Source organism: Sinocyclocheilus anshuiensis, unplaced genomic scaffold (assembly GCF_001515605.1).
Source record: "Sinocyclocheilus anshuiensis isolate Anshui unplaced genomic scaffold, SAMN03320099.WGS_v1.1 scaffold248, whole genome shotgun sequence".
NCBI lineage: Eukaryota > Metazoa > Chordata > Actinopteri > Cypriniformes > Cyprinidae > Sinocyclocheilus > Sinocyclocheilus anshuiensis.
Genome location: NW_015555734.1, coordinates 1,205,105 through 1,225,848, shown reverse-complemented (window position 1 = coordinate 1,225,848; position 20,744 = coordinate 1,205,105). Strand labels below are relative to the sequence as shown.

The following is a 20,744-nucleotide window of genomic DNA, read 5'->3' as shown; positions in this document are numbered from 1 at the left end:
TGTGTGTGTGTGTGTGTGTGTGTGTGTGTGTGTCAGTAAGCAGCGCATTAATATAGAACGGTAATTAAAGGCTCTAATGCACACACCAGCACACCAGTATGTGTGTGTATTGTAGGAGCTAGACAACGTATGATGACGTGTGACGTATAGTAGTGGTGTCCCAATTCTTAGGGGAATATTTTCACCCCTACCCCTTGACACTCTGTTTCAAGAGACAAGGGGAAGGGGTAGGCGGAGGGGTAGGGGAAGGGGAAGGGGTATAAAATAGAATTGGGATTGGGCCTAAAGGTGTGATCACATTCATCATTGTTTGGCAAATCTTCACAGAAGAAATCCAGTCATTTTAATCGGAATCCAAGCAATGTTAAATTTTGCAAAAGATTACCCTATGCAGATTTTGCAACAGGTTCAAGTTGATTAATTAATTTTGATGCTTTTACCAACAAAAAGCTGCCTGGTTTGAAAGTGACATTTGCGTGATCAAATAGAAAATGGAGCTTTTTTGTTCGCAATATTTCATCAAAATTTCATCAAATGTGACTGCACTTTAATGTACTACAACTTTATGCATGTTTCCCAAACAAATATAATTGTTATACTTTATTTTTACACTTTTATAATTTTTAGACTTTATTAAGCATCCAGAAGTATCATAAAAATGTAAAAAAAAATGTTTCTGAAAAGAAACAAAAACATCAATAGGCAATAGATTTCTAGATTACTCAATTTTGCTTTAGTTGTTTTTGTAATATATATTTTTTTCTTCAAATAAAGTTGAAACTTGCATTGGAACAGAGCTAATAATAATTAAAAAGATAATAACATTTTATATTATATTACTAATCTAACTACCCATCTAGACTAAGTTCAGTTTTAGAAAAGATAAATTGTTAAGACAGAAACTCACTTATAAGCATGTAGGCTTGCACATATAACTCATTAAGATCTTTTGTATCATAGAAGAGGATGTTTATTAATATTGTGCATGACTGTGTGCCATTTGTATTTGTCATATTAACTGACAAGGACAGGAAGATCACAGCTCATCACGGCTCATGACTCTGCGTACAGAGATGGTGGCTTATATAAGGTCAAGTCTGGTCTTCAAAGATCAGATCACATTGCTCAAAGGAAGAGAGAGAGCGGAGGTTCAGAGATATGCGTACCAAGAAAGTGAAGAAAGTTCTTACCAAGATACAAGAGAATTTACTTTATCCCCCTGCAGTCATGTGTGGAAGGCAAGACACTCACATTCTCATCTGCACAGACACAGCCTTCCCATATTCACACGCAAATACAGTTACAAGAAAAATAAACAAAGGCAATGAGTATTTTAAAGAGAGTATTCTTTATGAACCAATTCTTAGCACTGACCCCTTAAAACCCCTTCCCAGGATATGATGTCATAACCAAACAAACTCTGATTGGTGGATGAATTCTGTCTGGACTGTATAGTACAAAGGCAATAAACATCCTCAACTGATTCCCATCACACACATGCACACTCACATTGCCTTTAGTTACAGTGCAGTTTACACAATTCCACATAATTCCATATAAAAAATAGTGAGAAAGCTAAAAAAAAAAAAAATAATATCCAGAATATGTCTAAAATAATAATAATAAAAAATGCTCTGAAAAAAATCAACAAAATAATTTTTAGCTGTTAAGACAAAGTGAAGCAGTATTTATTTATTTCTTTTCCTTCTGCATTTTGAAGGGGAGATGGGATTATATGATTATGACTGTGATGTGACATGGAGGACAAAGTTTAAATATGGGTCTCACTACATAAAGATGTAAAAACACATTCACTGCGTGAGAAAGCAACACTAGAGTGAATTTCCAGCCTTGAATCTCAGACATTATTGTTGGTGTACAGCAGCAGCTTGTGGAATAAGAGTAGGCAAAATAAAGCATGTAGTGGTCTATCACAGGGGCTGACCTGCTTTCACACACACACACACACACACTGATCTCTGCTCAGCTGTGATCAAGAGGGAAGAGTTGCACTTTTATCCGTCGAGCTGCCTGTCAAGTAATGTCTCACATCAGGGTGCCAACAGCTACCTGGAGCTACTCTGAGTCTCAAGCTCCTAAGGGGGAGAGAGAGCAAGATAAAGTTCTAGAACACCTGCAGGATTTCTGGTATCCATGAAGTTGCAGCAAGTGTGTGTGTGTGTGTGTGTGTGTGTGTCTGTCTGTCTGTCCTGAGTGAGTCAATTATGCATTATAGCAGCCCAAGGAGTGAGAGGAAACAGCTGAATAATCTGATAGAGAGGTACGAAGGAAAAAGAGAGACAGATAGAGACTTTGTGTTGGTGTATTTATAATGCATGCGCACCATACTCTCTCTCACATGCACAATTACCACATAAATAATGAAACACTTACAAAGCTGTATATGTAGTACAAACCTGCATATAATCTGTCTCTCTTTTCTCTCTCGTTCACTCACTGAGTACAGACCATTCATTACATCACTCATTGGCAAGTCCAAATGGAATATGAGGACTGATTTTAAAGGTGAAAATCAGAGTTCTAAACACCTATTGGTAGCTGAAAGATTATCATTTAATACAATACCGTTCAAAAGTTTAGGGTCAGTAACATTTTTTAATAGTTTGTTTTTTAACATCCCACAATCACCCATGGCTGCATTCATCTGATCACAAATAATATTATAACAGTTTAAAATAACTATTAACTAACTAATCAAATGTAATTTACTACTGTGATTGCAAAGCTGAATTTTCAGAAGTCATTACTCCAGTCTTCAGTGTCACATCAGAAATAATTTTAATATGCTTATTTGGTGCTCAGGAAATAATATTTGAGTATTACTGATAAGATAACAGTTGTGCAGCTTAATATTCGAGTCTCTGATGAAAGTTCAAAAGAGCAGCATTTATCTGAAACAGAATTGTGTAACAATATACAGTTAATGCCTTTACTGTCACTTTTGATCAATAATGAATAAAAGTATGAATTCTTAAAAAAAATAAAAATCACTGACTACAAACTTGAACAGCAGTGTAAATTAACATACAAGATGTATCAGATGTGCATATTTGTTTTAAATGATGCTATTCCTGAATTTTGGGCACAGACTCAATTAAAATAAATGGTAAAACCTAGAATTACTGATAGCAAATGATATGCACACACGTAATGCATCAGTGTGGTTGCATCAGGGTTGAAAAGAAAACTAGGCTTCTCTCTCATGTACTGACACTCAAACATACAAACAAGCTGTCACACTGAATCTAAAATAGCAGCTGACCAGCCCTTAACACAATATGTGACTTTAATTTCCCAGCCAAATATTGACCACCACTGACAATTCTAGCAACAATATCCAACCCTGTACTTTGTCTATTTCACAGTCAGGTCACCAGTCTAAACAGACGAGGGGAGGGGATGAAGCCTTTGGTGATTGTTTGTTTGGCGATGGGATGACATATCTATTGCCTAAATTATGTACCTCCTAACCAACATTAGTCAGTAAGCCAACATTATTTTACAGTTACACACATTACCCATCATGCATCTAGTCAGCACAGTAACAGTGAGTTGTGTACAGTACAGCCCAGACTCTCACTACAGTGTCATGGTCATCAGGTACAACTCTTCAGTCACATTTTCAGTCGTTTATCAATTACATCATAACTTTAATTGATCATTATCTCCAATAATCAATTGATAGGAGCAGGAACACAGTAGCTACTGGTCTCTGTTTTTTTTTTCTCGTTTTGTTTTTTGCTAACTGAGAGAACATACAGAGGGATAAACAGAGAGATTAAAAACTATCTAAAAAAACGAAAATGCCAGAGGTACATTGTTTAAGTTTCCTAATCAGTGGTACTGTCGAAAATGATAATGAGAAAACTACAGAATAAGAAGAAATCAGCAGTTAGTCCTTAGACTGATGGACTGATGGGTGGCTGAATGGATAGATGGTCGGAATGATGGAATACTAACTGGCTAGATGGAAAGCTGGAATGGCAGAATGTCCAAAGGACAGACAGTGATAAGGACACAACACAACATGGGCAAAAGGCATAAAACAAAAATGATCTGAAAGCTATTTAGGTAGTATTAGAGTAATTGTGAAGATTTGCTATAATGAGAAGAGATGAAAAGATGGACAGAAGGATGGATGGATGAAAGGATATTAGAATGTTTCCGTTTTTTTCTTCACAGGCACTAATGTTTTCACAGTCATATAGGAGGAATCAAAATTCAAAAATAGCTTTATTACATGCAACTCTGCACTGGAAGTAGGCTTGACTTGAAAATGCACAATCAGTGACAATGATAGCCTCAGCTCTTCTAAATGCCCTTTACCATCCCAGAAACACTGTAAGCTGTCTGTTCCAGTTCTAAAGCATGATGATTAAGGAACAAAACAACAAGCAGAATCCACTCATGGTCCACCATTTATAATCGTTAACGTACATTTTTTAATATTATGTAGCCATCTAGTGCCAATCATAAATATTGCAACCCATCATCGTTTGATGAAAGACAAGTATTGCTTGTATGCAAAGAAAGGACCATCTTATTGGGCAGTGGCGTGGATCTAGTTGTGACAATTTGAAAATTCTGCTATCAAAACAAATAAATAACTTAGTAAAACAAATAAATTGTCTTCGCAGCTATAATCCCACTATTTAACATCAGACACAGCTGGTTTACCCTTTTGTTAAAATACAACCACAGTGAGAGCAATAAATAGCATAAAACAAAAGGAAACCTGAAGGGAAAACATTGTACAGGAAAAATTGCTACATTTTTGTATTGTTTGTTCTTATTGTTTTTCTTTTGAAGTATGTCTCTTTAGAACAAAACGTAATCTCGATTTATCTCTATTTGATGTCAAAGTGACACCATGGCATTGGAGTTTTGATAGGACAACAAAAGTTCTGATGAGTGAAATGGCTCCATGTAAATTCTGATTAGCTTGGAATCAGAAATACAGAAAGAGTGACATAGTTTACTCTTGCTTACTCTGAGGTCAAATTTCAATTAATAAATTTCCAGCATGACCTTAAATTGGAAGCCAAATGGTACTGATGGCATAACATCAATGTTGCAAGTGTCAAGAAAAAAGAAAGAAAAGAAAAGAAAAGAAAAGAAAAGAAAAGAAAAGAGGGCATTTCTGTATCTATGTGCACCAGGTTGCCATGGAGACACTTTTTCAGTCAGTGGGATGATGCTGATCATCTGAGCCTCTCCAAGACTGCATTCAGATTGAATACAGATTAATTCTGAGTCATCTGTAAATAAATTGAATAGCCAGTTTGAGCCACAGCAGTATTTGATGTCTGTCGTCACATGTTGTATGTGGACGATGCAAAAATGTATTTTCCTTGTTTGAGGGAGTGTTTATGTGTAAACATGACATCATTACTTACAGAAAAATCCCAGACATTTGCTATCCATTGTTCTCATTGGAGGAGAGGAGCACAGAGGACATCATAATACTCAGCTCAGACCGAAGATGGAGCACGGCTGGAGTATCCATTGTGACCGTGGCGGAATTTGTTGAGCCATTCCCTTCTTTGACTGTTGTTTCTTTGCTGCCCTGGTCACTGTCATGGACATTTTTCTCATCTTGGTGCGGCTCATGTATGTGCATCACACTCCAGCTGCGCTTCACAGTAGAGCTTACACACACGCGCAGCAACGAAGCCCCGTGTCATACCTCACTCTCTAGGCTGGAGAAATGGGCAGAACCACGGCGTGAGCACAAACTCTTGGCTTTGAGTGGCAGGTGTGGGGAGTAGAATCGCCTTGGCTGGGGCACAGACCGAAGTCTCTGGTACTGAAGTTTAGCACTGGCGGTGGCTGCCTGGGAGGAGCCGGAAGCAGCCCCAGGAGAGAGCACAGGTGGAGGGGACATGGATGCAGAGGATGGAGGTGGAGGAATGGGCATGGGTAGGGAGTTGGGAGCAGAAGGTACAGGTAATGAGGGCAAGAGTGGCTGAGTTGGGGAGGGTGATGGCTGGGGTATGTGTTCTGAGAGCTGGGATTGCTGGGAGTTTAGGTTGGACTGACTTCCGGATTTGGATTTGTCAGGTTTAGGGGGTGGTTTGAGCCGAGAGCTTCCACTGAAGCTGTGGCACTGGGGAAGCAGATCGTCCTGGCTGTGAGATTGAGTGCTGCTGTGTTTTTGGTGTACGTGGGGCCTACCGTGCCCATACTGTGTACAAGTACATGATGCTGCGTCTTGCATTCTATCCCGAGACCTCTGACCTTTGCTCTTTGACCCACTGCGACTTCGCTTCTCACCCTTCATCTGTAGTTTGTCGACAGACCAATAGCGTCGCGGGGGTGGCAGGGAAGTGGGAGGGGGTGGCCACTGTGAAGCCAGCCCTCTACTGCCTCCTCCAGATCCCCATCCAATTCCTGGACCCGAACCCCAAAAATCACCTGCCATACCCCATCCTTCAGCCCGACCCAAAATAGAGTCATCTCTACTGTTGACACTTCCACCTTTCTCTCGAGCAGGGTATGTTCCAAAAAACCAGCCCCCACCCCCAATTCCACTAGCTCCACCCGCTCCAGTTCCTTCCCAGTATCTCTCAAAACAGCCAAACTCTCCTGAAGACCCCTCATCAGAAAAGCTTTCCTCTGCTCTTATTCTATCCCGCTCAGACTCTGATACTGCCCCTCTCCCTGCCTGCCGCACTCTCTCCTCTATTCTCTCCCTTTCTCGTTCTCTCTCTCTCTCCTCTTCTTTCTCCTCATCCTCAGAGTCCCACTCATGGAAGGACAGGCCTTCTCTTGGGTTAACTCGCCCCCTTTCATTGTGGAGAAGCAGTGGCCTGCGTTCTCCTACTCTCCCTTCTTCCTCTCTCTCTACCCCACTACTCCTCCGTCTCTTGGATGAGGAGAGGAGTGTATGTAAAGAGGAGGGAGGGGAGGGTCCGGAGGCCTCCGTGCCAACTGCTTCACCTCCACTGACCCAGAATTTAACTGAAGAGGGGAGTTTGTTGAGGTTGGGATAGCGTTTACTGGATGGCCGGTGTCGTGAATGGGAGCTTTTGGGTCTTCTTTGTCTACCTCTACCTCCCCCACTCTCATCCTCTCGTTCGTCCCCATCGTCCTCACCTCCATCTCTCCTCCCTCTTTCTCTCTCTCCCTCCCAAGCTGAAATGCTGCCTTTGTCTACAAAAGTACTGCGATATTGAGTGGAAAATGATGAGTACTCTCCTTCTCTATCCCCATCCCCCTCTCCATCTCTCTCTGCCTCAACATCACCCTCCTCTGGCTCTGACCGCTTGCCGGATGACACCTTCTTCTTCTTTTTGGTTTTCATTGCCTTCTTTTTCTTCTTTTTCACCTTGCGACGCTTCCTCTCTCTTTCTCTTTCACGCTCCTCCCTCTTTTTTCGTTTTTTGTTTTTCTTCTTCTTTTTCTTTTTCTCCTTTTCCCTCTCTTTCCTATGTTTCTTCTCTCTTTTCCTTTCTGTATCTCCCTGGGCTCCACCACTTCTCTCCCTGTCCCTCTCTCTCTCTGCCCATCCTGCCCACCATTCCTGGAGCTGTGCTAGTTGACTGCCACCCCTTTCTCTCTCTCTGTCCTTCTTATGCTCCCTGTCTACAAAGGTGCCCCACGGTTTGCGCGGGGGTATAGGAGGGGGAGGTCCATGAGTGAGAGATCTAGGGGAAAGTATGGACTGCTCTCGGTCCCTGGTTCTGTTGTTGCCCTGCAGAAGACTAGACTCTTCGGTCAGCTCATCCAAATCTTCCTCAGCCTCTCTGTCTCGGGTGCTGCGAGATGAAGCTGTGGAAGTGGATGAAGGAGAGGTGGAGCGTGAGGATGTGGCTGAAGATGTGGTTGAGGAGCTGGTGGTGGATGAGGAGGATGATGTGGAGGTGTAGGGGAATGAGGGAGAGGGGGATGGAGGAGTGTAGCTTGGGGAAAGTGTGACTGGCACAGGGATGGGGAGAGGAGGAGAGGGTCTCAGTCTTCGACTCGCTTCCCTGCCTCCACCTCTCCGGCCTAGTGGCAGGATGTTCTCGTATAATGGGCCACCAGGTTCTTTGGGCTTTTTTGGTCGCCGTTTCCTCCAGAAGGATGAAGGGAGAGGGGGAGAGGGGTGCTGCAGTGGGGGGTTAGGTGTCAGTGAGGCTGGGGCCTGGCTTTTAGGAGGAAGCCTGGGAGTCCCCAGAGATTTAACCCCTCTACCCTGACCCCCTCCACCAGTACCCGCTCCCACCTTCTTCCCCATGCCATGGTCCATGCCCTTTTCCTGGTAGAAAGCCACACTAGTTGGTGGGGGTTGTTGGTGGGCTCTGGGGACTGTTTTTGGAGTTTGAGAGCCTGTCTGTTGGTCCACACATGGCCCAAGTCCCTCTGGATCAATAGGTCCATAGTAGCGCTTATATCCATCTAGACCACTACCTGTGCCTCCACCACTTGCCCAGGTAGGTGCCCCCTTTTGGGGTAGGGGTCCTGTTTCTGCTAGGGCTCCTCTCACACCCATGGAGGTTGTGGCATTAGCGGTTTTGGGTAGTCTCCAGCGGTCCACAACCGCCAACCTGCGATCTGGCCGGGGTAAGAAAGTAGTGCATGGTAGTGGAGCTCCTACAAGTTGAGTATTTGTGGGACCCAAGGCTGCTCCAGAATGAACAATTGTGGGAGGGGATCCAGGAAGAGGTGTTTTGTAAGATTGAGGAGGTTGAGGCTGTTGTGGTTGCAGCTGCTGCTGCTGTTGCTGCACCATGGCAATGGCTGGAGTGGATACAGCTGAAGTGACCACATGTGAGGAAGAAGCAGGGACCATGGCAGTGTGATGGTGGCCATGAACTGTGACTTTAGCCCCACCTTGTGCAGTTTCATCTTCAAAACTACAGCAGCTATACATTCCCTAAGAGTACAAAAAATGAAGATATAATAGTGAAATAAGTCATATTCTGATAATATGGGCAAATCAGTTTCAATTACATAAGCATCACTCTCATCTCATCTGTAACACCACAGGCATAGTTCATGTCACAATCCTTCTCAATATACCCAAATGCTCCCATAAATATTTCTAGTGACTAATAATCATTCTCTCTCTCACCCTGCTGAAGGCGAGTAGGAAGTCCAGTTTGCCTGACTGGCCCATTTTGCTCATGCAATGCCGCAGCCTCCAGTATACCAGGTGTTCCCAGGCGAAGACAAGCAGACTTAGGCCCATGGCCACCAGCAGCATGTAGAACACACCAGCCATGTTGTCTATGTCTAGTTTGGAGCTCATCACCTCAATTTTATCATTATGACAGATCCCTGAGAGCCAGAGACGCTCTAGCATCTCAATCTCATCTAAGTGGAGAGGGGAGAGAAATACAATGCATTAACTCTACTTGCTTTCTCTGTTAATAAGTTATTCAACTACTTGGCACAGATGCATCAATAAAACATGTATGAATGCAATATGGCAGTGACTTGCCTCTCCCACATGCTTGCTGTGGCAGAAAGCAGATGCTAATACTAAATGTGTGTAAATCTGTTGTAAACCTACAGTAAATCCAGTGGCGGCTCGTGGGTTTTAAAATAGAGGAGGCACAATACTCATTCTGAGACATGAACTGAAATGAATTGTGAATTTTATTAACATTAAATCGTCTTCCTCCCATTTTCACCTCAAAATTAGGGGGAAGCTGTGCCTCCCCTGACGAGCCGCCACTGAGTAAATCAGGTACTATTTGAGATATTAGGAGTATTATATTGAAAATATTTCAGGCCAGAGGTCAAATAAACAGGCCCCTGTGGGTAAAAGAAACATTACTGTGAAGGTCTGTTTAGAAGCTGATCAAAGAGGGTAGTCTTTGTTAATCCTGAAAGAGTGAAAGGAAGAGGAAGAGAGCAAGAGGCCTGTAGGCTAGCAAAGGCTAGGTCCTGCATAATGATCTACCCATATCCTCTTTTCCTCAGAGGGTAAATGAGAAGACAAAAAAGGAAGGATAGCAAAGTTCTTTGTCTTTTCATTGCTGTATTGTATCGTTGGAAATGAGAGGATGTCGAGAAATAAGAAAAAGGCTGGTGGAGAAGAAGAAGAGAGTGACTTTGTCATTATGACAAACAGCAGAAGCACCTCTTCTATTCAGAGAGAGGGAAGTTAACATAAAAAGAGGTATGAAGACAGATGGCAATGGGTGAAACGACAGTATATGTGCATTGTTTATGTTGTCTCAGTGTGTGTATGAGGGTGTGAAAGATGGAACAGAAAAAGGAAAATGAAATAAGATAGAAGGAGCAACAGAGTGACAGGCAAAGGGTGGAAAAACAAGAGGACAGACAGAACGGTGAAAGGGTGAGATCATAATCATTTAATTGTGCTGGAAGCTGGTCAGGTCTCCTGCAAACTCAAGAGAAAATCAGAATCTCACCTTCTATCTACAAAAAGACGAGCTTGTGAATTACCTCAAATCTTACTAAACAGAGGCATGTACTGCAGCATTTACTGCTTTGATGAGGACTGGCCAACAGCACCACGTTATCTTAGCTTGGGCCATCTCAAAACAGTGCTGTGTAATATAATAAAAGCACATCATCACCCATCACACTGTAAATGACAGCTGCGTTGTTCTCACAAAGGTTGAATTATGGCATCTGTCTCTTGTGCTATCAAAACAAACTATCCAGCAAGTGTAACCTGCGGGAATTAATCACAACGTAGATGAGATGCCGCAGACACATCACATAAAACATTTCACAAAAGAAAATTCAGTCAAGCAGGACGAAGAAGCGCAGGCTGAATTCCACATGGGACTTGAACAGATAACAGCACGAGCCCGGCTCAGATCTGAGCACTGCCTCACTCTGTTTACACTGTCCATTCACCTCCTTCTGACTCCTGCCAGTGGCTCTGGCAAACCACTTCACTGACCACAGCCAAACTCAGCAGGTGTGTCATACTGGGAACATACATACACACACAGCTATATGCTAACACACAGACACCATTCACACACAAGCACAGCTTTACAAATACACATCCACACATACAGTACAAATGTGCACACAGCACATTCTGACACACGTACACATAATTTCACACCTTTTCTCTTGCCATAACAGCTTATGTTTGGCAATGGAGCTCAGGGTTGGCACGGTTAAGTGGGCACATTTTAACAGTTAATGCAAGATCTTTAAGCTCAGGCAGACAGCCAGTCTGTGCCATCTGCATATGACCTCCAACATCGTTCCCTGTGCAGCCCCCTCTGATCCCACCCTGACCCAAACCAATATCACGCTAAAGCAAACAATGCTCTTGGATCAGCCTTAAAGGTCAACACTTTTATAAACAAATCGGAAGTGCCACGGCTTCTCTGACCACTGTAATAAGTCCTTGGAATTGTTAGTAGGTGAAAGGACTTCTATTCGAGATGACCGCTGCAAAGAAATCTGCTGGCCCTGAGATAAAATAACACAGGCTTTTAGCAAGTAAGAAGTGCTTTTGCGTGGCACTGACCAATAAGGTTACCTGCAGCGTTTAAAAGACACGAAAAGGCTGCAGATGGACAAGTGGTTTCCTGTGGTTTTTAAAGGCTCTACAGAAACATAGAAGTAAAAATTGTTAAACCAAAAAAAAAAAAAAACTCTGTAGTAACTTCTCACACATTCAAGTTTTAGAGCCAATTGATTGGATTGAAATTTTATCAGTTAAGAATAGTATATTTTACGTTGAGTTGATATACCTTCAATAGAACCTTCCAGAATAAAAAAGTCACTGTTCATTGCACATGTAAATCTTCTCTGCTGTTAAGCGGTGGTGTTAGCTAATGGAACCTGGCACCAGTGTGACAATCTCACTGTGGGAACCTGGCGTACATACACATTCTTTCAGTCTCTCTCTCTCTCTGACACACCAAAAGCAAAAAGAGGATTTAAACAGCAATCAAATAAACCAACAAACTGAAACAAAACACTGTGATAGCTAGTGTGTATACGTGTTTGTGTATGTGTGTGTTGGGAGAAGGCAAGGAGGAGGGTGTATAAATGACTATTAAAGAATTAGTACTTGGACAAGCAAATTTGAATCAGATGAGTTCCACTCTGACACTGCAAATCCGTAACAGCTAATCCTCTACAGAGTGTGAAAATGGACAGTCACTCAATACACACATCTCACTTATAGCACACAATAGCTTGGTTCCAAAACCTAGTGAGCTGCTGCCTACACAGGCAACCACCTTCAAAGACAGTATCCTCACTGTCATGGAACATTCTAAGTGGACAGTTTGGAACTTGCAATGCTTTGTGTACACCGTACAAACTGCACAGGAGAAACAACTCACAATAGTTTGCTGTTAGCATGTTGCTAAGCTAATGACGTGACGCTCTAATAAGCATAACAATTCACAGCACATGATAAAATTATAAATTTGAACTATTATTTTTGATACTTTTCAGCAATGAATTATGAAAAAGGAGATTTATTATCAACGTTTCTCCCAACTTGTGTGCCTTTTTTCTTTGAGCTTGCAGTGCATTCTAAAATATTCTTGATTATAAAGGTACATGTGGTGTTGCCTTGATCAACTTGCTTGGGCGAAATTCCTGATCAAGTAGATTCCTGTTGAAGTTATTAGATTTCTCTAACAATAATTAAATAATTAAACAGCACTGAGCACAGAGTTGACCACAGCTTGATGCCTTAAAATCTGGCCTCTTAGGCAGCTCAATGGGTTTTGGAACACAACACAGTCTTTCTTTCTCTATTTCTCTCTCCCGCACACCACTTCTGTCATTCCCAAGACTGAATCTTTGATACATGCCTATCTCTTTTATGCATCAGTAGGTTGCTATCATCTCCTTTAAATCAGTAAACAGCCTGCTAGCACAAAGACAAATGTCACCTGGCAGACAACAAAGATACATATTGCGTCATGTCAAGGAAACTGGATTACACCAAGATGGCTTGAAGCTAGCAGTACAGGCTAATGAATGAAGTCTTGTTAAATATGCATAAAAAAGTCTTTAATCTCCCAAAGTCTTTTATCTTCTCCATCCCAACAGCATAAATGCACTAATATACATCCCCCTAATTTTAGCACTTTGATACTGCAGAACCTTCAGAATCTCACCGTCGCCCACCAGCTGCAGTAAGGCCAGGTCCAATGGCCGTTTCCAGCGGGAGTTCTTGATCAGGGCGATGCCGTAACCAGTCGTGGCGAACACTTTCCCTGAGCCGATGGTCATTACTTTACAGCCTTCATCTTTACGAGCCATGTAGTTTAATACAGCCGCATCATAGATTAAGGCATCCAGCTTACTGCAAACACAGACAGGAAGAGTAGGAGTCAGAAGAGACAGAGCGTGAGATGGAGTAGGGTGACAGACAGAAAGAGAGCAGAGAGGAAATTTGTAGTGTGGCGGCATTATATTATCACTTTTGCTAAAAATGGATAAGGAAATGACAGGCTCAGGAAAACCACAGTGTGGATTAACAACTCATGATAAATAGAGGAAGAGTGTGTGAGGTGTAGAGGGTTGAGAGAGGAAGTGTGGGAGGAGGGAAAAAAAAGTGCAAACACATCGTAAAGGAACTCCTGTTTGTGAGAGCAACATGGGGCTGGGAGGTGTAAGGAAGAGAGTGGAAGAGCAAAAGATGTTAGATAACATGTTGGAAACAAGCTTATTGTTGTTATGAAAACTGTTACAGAGACAGAAACTAAAAAAACTAAAAGTATTTCCGTTAACTGAAATATAAATGAGTTGGCAAAGGAATTAAAGCTAAACTGGAAATATAGATGCAAGCAGCTATTATCAGGGTTTAAGCAATGCTGGAACTTGTTTAAGTACTTTTTTTTTTTTTTTTTACATATAAAGCATTTTCAGATGGTCAGTTATTTCAGGACAATTAAAGATTAGAGACACAACCATTTTCATATTTATCACTCTTATAGCCCCATCTATTATCCGACTGTCATTTTATGAAAATATGACGTTTCGGAGTAGTAGACTTTTGAACAAAAGAAAATTAAATGCAGGATAGACATTTTGTTTGTCTTGACTCAAGGATTATATACTATATATATTATATAGTTTTAGTGGAGAAAAAAATTAATAAAAAAGAACTTTACAAGAACAGTACAGTTTCTATCACTTGATCCCTTAATTATAAATGTGCTCTACAATGCGAATGGAATTAAATCTAAATAGTCTCTTGCACTCTTGAAAAGGTATTCCAAAAATTCAAAATTCAAACTTCAAAAACTAACTCCAATGTTCTCCATAGTGAATCCAGACCAATTCAAAAGCCAGGGAGATTAGTGATTTCAAATGCTGAAAAACAAAGTAATCATTTTGGAAATTACAAACACATAGGAACTATCTATGCACCATTAAAAAAAAAAAAGCATAATACAAAACAAAACAAAATTCAAAACTGTTTGAGAATCACAACATAGGAAGTCAGTGAGAGTAAGAAACCCAGCACAGACCCAGTCTTGAGGTGGGAGATGGCATCCTCCACACTTTTCTGGTTGTATTTGATCATGTACTGGTGCATGTCTGGATAGTTACTGCGGATGTTTTTCTCTGTGCTTCCGTTAGGGACAGTTCCAAATTTCAGAGGGGGGTACTCTTCTGTGGGGTGCTGAAACTGAGACAGGGGAACACAGTATGAAACAGTGATTGAAACTGATGTTGCATTTGTTTTTTTTCAATGTAATTAGAGAACTAACAATAGAGCAGAATTAAAAAAATATTGTAAGCTTCAACATGAATGACATGTGAGAGTGAATGTATGTTAGAAACAAGTCTAGAGCTACTGCAGCTGTCAAAACCAAGTATAATACATCATAAACAGAACAATATACAAAGCAGCAGTGCTGACATGCACATTGTGTTCATTCTGCTTTCAACAAAGGAGAACAATAGTAAAGCAGATGGGGGAAACTATTTTCATTTAAAAGGGATTACAAAATGAACATGAGGCACTTAGAAAAAAGAACCAACAAAAGCCACCGCAAGTTAAATGGCTTTAAGTATCCAGATTTGATGTAGCTTCTTTTCTGAAAATGACACAAACACAATGGAACACAAATACATTTCATTTGGTGTACATAAGTACATTAATTTGGCATGACAGCAAATGTCTGTATTTCCTCAAGAATCTCTCCAGATTCCTCAAGGTCAACACTGAGAGCGAAGGGCAAAGGAACATTTCCATGCTAGTATGCCAAATTACTGAACATTTCACACATACACACATTTTACATGCAACACAATAGCATTCAGCTCTTCAAAAGACAAATAGTGAGAACGTTTCTTCATGCTGTTCATCCACTTAGTAGCCAATTTAAACTAATGTCAATCTCACATTTTTCCAATCCCACTCTAGTCTCGGTAGTCTTATGTTTTGAAGTAGTCAAGAATATTGATCCCGAAATCCATGTCAACATAACATCACAAATTATGAAAACGTTATACTGTATGCCGATCTACATGCACTGATAAACACAAGCTTTCTCTGCATCTACAGAAGCTCTGAAACCCCTATTCCTTTACCTTTTTATCGCTGAGGCCGGACACAGTGTCAATGTATTCCTCTTGGATCATGAAGGCAGCCAGGTTGGCAGTGTAACTAGCCAGGAAGATGACAGCAAAGAAAGCCCAGACAAGAACCATGATCTTGCTAGTGGTTCCTTTGGGGTTCTCCACTGGAACGGAGTTATTAAAGACCAGAGCCCAAAGAAGCCAGATTGACTTCCCTATTGTGAATTTAGAACCTCCGGCCTCTGACAGAGAAGAGCAAGTGAAAAGGCACTTAAATTATTCAACAGCTCAAAACAAACTAAAAAGTATCAAAACTGCTAAACTGATAAAAAAAATAGGCTTCTCCTATGCAGATGATGATGTGAGAAAGGGGTGCCGGTGCCAGAGGATGAAGAAGAGAACAGAGGAAGGAGAGGAATACAGAACACAAGTCTGCAGTCCTTTATTATACATGAGTGTCTGCAAAACTGCCTGCACCACAAATATCAAGCGCTCGTCCAGGCCAATAAAGAACAAAGGTGAACTCAGCCATTAGGACTTCTGAATAAACTCAGTGACAAGCAACTGTGCACATTTATCTTCTTTAAAATATAAAGCTTGAGACTACTAAAGTTTGACCTTATTAAAAGGTTATGTGCAGGACTAAGAGCAAACTGGACTCACTCTTGCCACTCTGAAGGCTACGGTTGTACCCCACTGGACTGAAGAACTCAAAGATGAAAACCGTCACTGCCACCACGGTCAGGCACATTACAAACATCATCACCCACACAGCAGGGCTGTACGGCTCTGAGAAGGCACAGAGAAAGAGAAGAGGACAGAGAGAAATCAAAACCATTAGTAGTATTGTTTTTTAATTTTTTTTTACTTGGTTTGTACACAACAGTGCAGAAATTAATACCAGGGGTGTAGCAACTGTTAGAACTGGAGGAGACCTTTGGAAATGGCTAAATTATGTTGAATTAAATACATTTTTTAACTTAACTAGGAATATAAAACAGCATTATATTTGTGAAAAGAAAAAATTTTTATCTGTTCATGCATCTTCTGGGAACTGAACTCATGATCTTGACCTTGCTATTGACATGCAAAACAAAACATTTCCATATGGCAGACACCTGTATTAAAAAACAACTTTAATTGCATTTTAAGGTATATATTTTTATCTGTTCATGCATCCTTGACATTGACAGTGCTATGCTCTTAAAAAAAATAAAATAAATAAAATCTGACATTTGGCAAACACTTGTATTCAGAGTGACTTAAATTTAATTTCAAAGGAACAGTATATATTTTTATCTGGAAATTGGTCCCATGACCTTGACTTTGCTAGTGCTATGCTCTTAAAATAAAATAAAAATAAAAATAAGATAAAATAAAATAAAATAAAATAAAATAAAATAAAATGGACATTCGGCAGACACTTCAAGCGACTTTTACTATAGCAACTATAGTGATTTTAGTGACTTAAACTTTACTTCAGTGCACAGTATATTTTTATCTGTACATGCAATCTCTGCGAATTGAACTCATTAATTTGACATTGCTAGCTCCATGCTCTAAAGTAAAATAAAATATAAATTAAAATAAAATAAATCTACAGCATTGAGTCTGTTTGAAAAATGTTGATTTAGTGCTTCTCACTGAAGTGTGATGAATAGTTTGTTTTGAAAGGGAACTGTAAGTCTGATTGATGAGGTCTGAAATGATATGCACCAGTACCTGGAAAGTCATACATCATAATCACATGCAGCAGAGACTGATTAAAGTCAAATATGATGAAGCATTATGGCTCACATGAGACGCAAACTCACCAAGAAATGCAGAGGGAGACACAGTTCCATTACTGCGAGAGACCATGACGCTGATGCCAGTCTCCACAAAGGGCACAGAGAAGTCCACGACCTCTGACCTCTCCTCGTTGATAGTGAGAGAGCCGATCGCCATGTCTGCACGCTTGTACACAACCTAGTGAACAGGAGGAAGTGGAAGATTGTATTTTTGCCACTTTTATTAGTAGTAGGAAATTTTTATTTAGAGGATTTATAGGGACTCTTTTTACAGGAGCATTACACCTAGTAAAATTCTGCTGTGCCCCAGTAAAGTTCTACTGATTAATCCTTGTTTGACAAGGGAAATGACCTTATACCGACCTGACAAACAGGCTAGACTAGCCAATGGATTTGATCGCATCCAAAATGTCACAGACTAGCTGAGGTGGACATTTCACAACCTTAGATCTTCTTGGGAACCTCAGATTTGCTCTGAGATCATGTGGCCACTGAGACTTGCAGAAGATTGAGAGACTAAAAGGTAGGTAGCTAGCTACCAAGCTAAAATATGCGAATGTGTGAATGAGTAGCTACTGCAATACCTATATTTAATAGGATAATGAAGAAGCAACAAGAAAATACAGGAAGAGAGAGAGGGACCAGGACTGGGACATGACTCGAACCCAGGCCCCCATGAGCGCAGCAGTATTCCATATGTCTGGAGCAACTACCCTCTGTGCCACAGCTCTGACATGAAAAATGCATTATGGATCAAGAAAGGCCACAAAGCAAGCTGCTGCGTTAAAAGTGCACGACCTACATTGTCAAAAGCATGAAACACTTTATATTAAAATGTCAAAGCTGGTTAAGCATATGGTCAAAGTGCTTATGCAATTTAATGTGCTTTTGAGGGTTTTGTTCTTATCTGTAAATTATATAAATTAAAAATTAATGCAAGTGAATATTAGTTGTTGGACATTAAATTTAGATGTAAATTCATGTAAAATTCATTAAATGTAATAAAAAATGTACATGTAAAACTAGTAACGATATTTCTACAAGAATTGTAACAGTTTTATAATATTTACAGATAAGAACAAAACCCTCAAAAGCACATTCAATGGCACAAGCACTTTGACCAAATGAAACTATATGCTCAACCCTCTTTGAAGTGTTTAATATAAAATGCTGCATGATTTCAACAACTTAATTCTTTGAACTTTTAATGCATAAGCTTGATTTGTGGCCTTTCTTTATCTGTAAAGAAAATTTCATTATTATGTTATGTTCAGAGGAGAGAATGTGTATTACTGCAGAAGATTCTACCTATTATCAATTAACACTTGTTTTGTGTATGTTTATTATATATAATTTAGTTCTCTATCTGTCGGTCACTACGAGTTATGTCATGACGACATTAGGGGTCTAACTTGGGAGCCCAATCATCTCGGAGTTAAAAAGAAAACGCCAATGAAAATTGGATTGTGGATTTTGCATGCAGGCGACAGCGTGCATCCACTCATTAGATTTTTGCTTCGGAGCCAAGTAGTATATATCCACCTTACTACAAAGCCATTTCATCTTTTTGTGCAAGAGGCTGTTCCAGGTTGGTGTTATGGCGCGTTACAGCGGTGTCCCTGTCAGCAGCGATTCCCCTGGGCGCTTCAACTAAAAGAGCAGTGTCCTCTAAAAGAGCAAATCACGGACGATTCGCCTCTTTTTCAAGATGCCGTTTCGTCCCTGTCTTTCTGGATGCGGACACCACTCATATAATTAATTAATTCATATATTCATTTGTATAATTCCCTTAGCACTCTTTTAAAACCTCCCAGCTTTTCCGCCCTGTTTTCACTCAAAACGAAACTACTCTGTGTGCTGTGCGCACGTGAGACTGTTACTGAAAACTGTGCTTTATGCTGGACAGTATTTATTTATCGCGAGTTGTTCAAATTGCGGTAATCTAATACGGTTTTAATGATAATTAAAAGATGAAACGGTAATACTAACCGTGGGGAATTTTATCATGATTTATCGTCAAACCGGTAATCGTTACATCCCTAGTCTCGGTTACGTACGTAACCCTCGTTCCCTGATGGAATTGGGATGTTATGTCCCCATGCCACAACCTTGAACCATTCACTGTTGCCGGGACACGTTCCCGGATCCTCAGCATAAAACCTAATGAGTGGATGCACGCTGTCACCTTATATACCCATGTGCACAGGGAGTGGCTCAGCATGCAAAATCCACTAGCCAATTTTCATTGGCGTTTTCTCTTTAACTCAGAGATGATTGGGCTCCCAAGTTAGACCCCTAATGTCAATTTGTTCGCGAACCGGACATCACTAGCCGGCTGAGATCGGTCACTTGTTCACAGTGTAGTATTTCCTGTACACAGTGAATGGCACGTAGTGCACAATGTAGGCGATAGGGAATGATTCAGACAGTGTAAATATGCTTTCGATTGGTGCAAATGAGGTCTGGTTTCGTATTGTTTCACGCGAACCCGGCAGCGCGCACAGTCTGCTCTGGATTTTGGCTCCGGTCCAGAGACGCGATCGCACGGAGTGGATCATATGCGTGAGTCGGCATATATTAAACACTTTTAAAACTACACAGCCTCAGCATGATTATGATCACTATTTTGTTTTACTAAGAGTTTCATATTGAATCTAATGTAAGAGGGTAATCTATTAGACTGTGGCTGTCAAATGCTGCTTTACCGAGCTCAACGGCTCTGGCCCGAGCAGATATAAACAAAACACTACTGGCTATTTTAAAAAGGGGGCGGGGCTGCTCGATATGTCCCTCCCTGTCTTCCTGTTTCAGTTGAAATTATGTCACCACTTAGAATAACACTGTGTGTTTCAAGGCACTTCAGGGGACCTTTAAATGGGTCATATGATGCTATTTCAATTTTTCCTTTCTCTTTGAAGTGTTACAAGCTCTTGGTGCATAAAGAAGATCTGTAAAGTTGCAAAGACTAAAGTCTCAAATCCAAAGAGATATTCTTTATAAAAGTTAAGAGTCAACCACGCCTACCTAAAACGGCTCGTTCTAACACGCCCCCACATGTCTGCGTCATGATGTGGGAAGATTTGCATAACGCTGCCTAAATGTTCACGCAAAGAAAGAAGGTGTAACTTTTATTCTCGCTGTAGTATTGTTGCTGCCGCCATGTCGTGAAGACGCTGTGTGTTTCGTTGTGAAAGCAAAACTACTTTGTTAGGCCTTCCAAAAGAGGACGATATCCGCTTTGTCATGCCTAGAGCTGACCCGTACTTGTCGCAGAGGAAATACATCAACTTCGCGCTGTGGATCGCCGGATCGGCTTTCACCGTGGACGAAGCCACATGTGCTTGCCGCTCCTTCGTCGGATCCGCCAGCTGCGCCGTTCTCAACCCCGCTGCCTCAGCTCACTCTAGCCCGGCCTCAGCTCACGCTAAGCCGGGGCTTCCGCTAGGCCGCTGT

At 41.1% G+C, this 20,744-nt stretch overlaps 1 protein-coding gene across 1 annotated transcript in view; it reads right to left on the bottom strand.

The window, feature by feature from the left end:
* Positions 1 to 4,836: 4,836 nt before the first annotated feature.
* grin2db (glutamate receptor, ionotropic, N-methyl D-aspartate 2D, b) overlaps positions 4,837 to 20,744 on the bottom strand; it is a 73,318-nt gene continuing 57,410 nt past the window's right edge. Inside the window, exons 10-16 of the mRNA XM_016466386.1 lie at positions 17,316 to 17,469; positions 16,165 to 16,290; positions 15,514 to 15,743; positions 14,445 to 14,605; positions 13,086 to 13,273; positions 9,077 to 9,318; positions 4,837 to 8,878 (exon numbers count right to left, since the gene is read on the bottom strand). Coding sequence (XP_016321872.1) covers positions 5,702 to 8,878; positions 9,077 to 9,318; positions 13,086 to 13,273; positions 14,445 to 14,605; positions 15,514 to 15,743; positions 16,165 to 16,290; positions 17,316 to 17,469 — 4,278 coding nt within the window. The 3' untranslated portion in view covers positions 4,837 to 5,701. The remainder of the gene's footprint in view (positions 8,879 to 9,076; positions 9,319 to 13,085; positions 13,274 to 14,444; positions 14,606 to 15,513; positions 15,744 to 16,164; positions 16,291 to 17,315; positions 17,470 to 20,744) is intronic.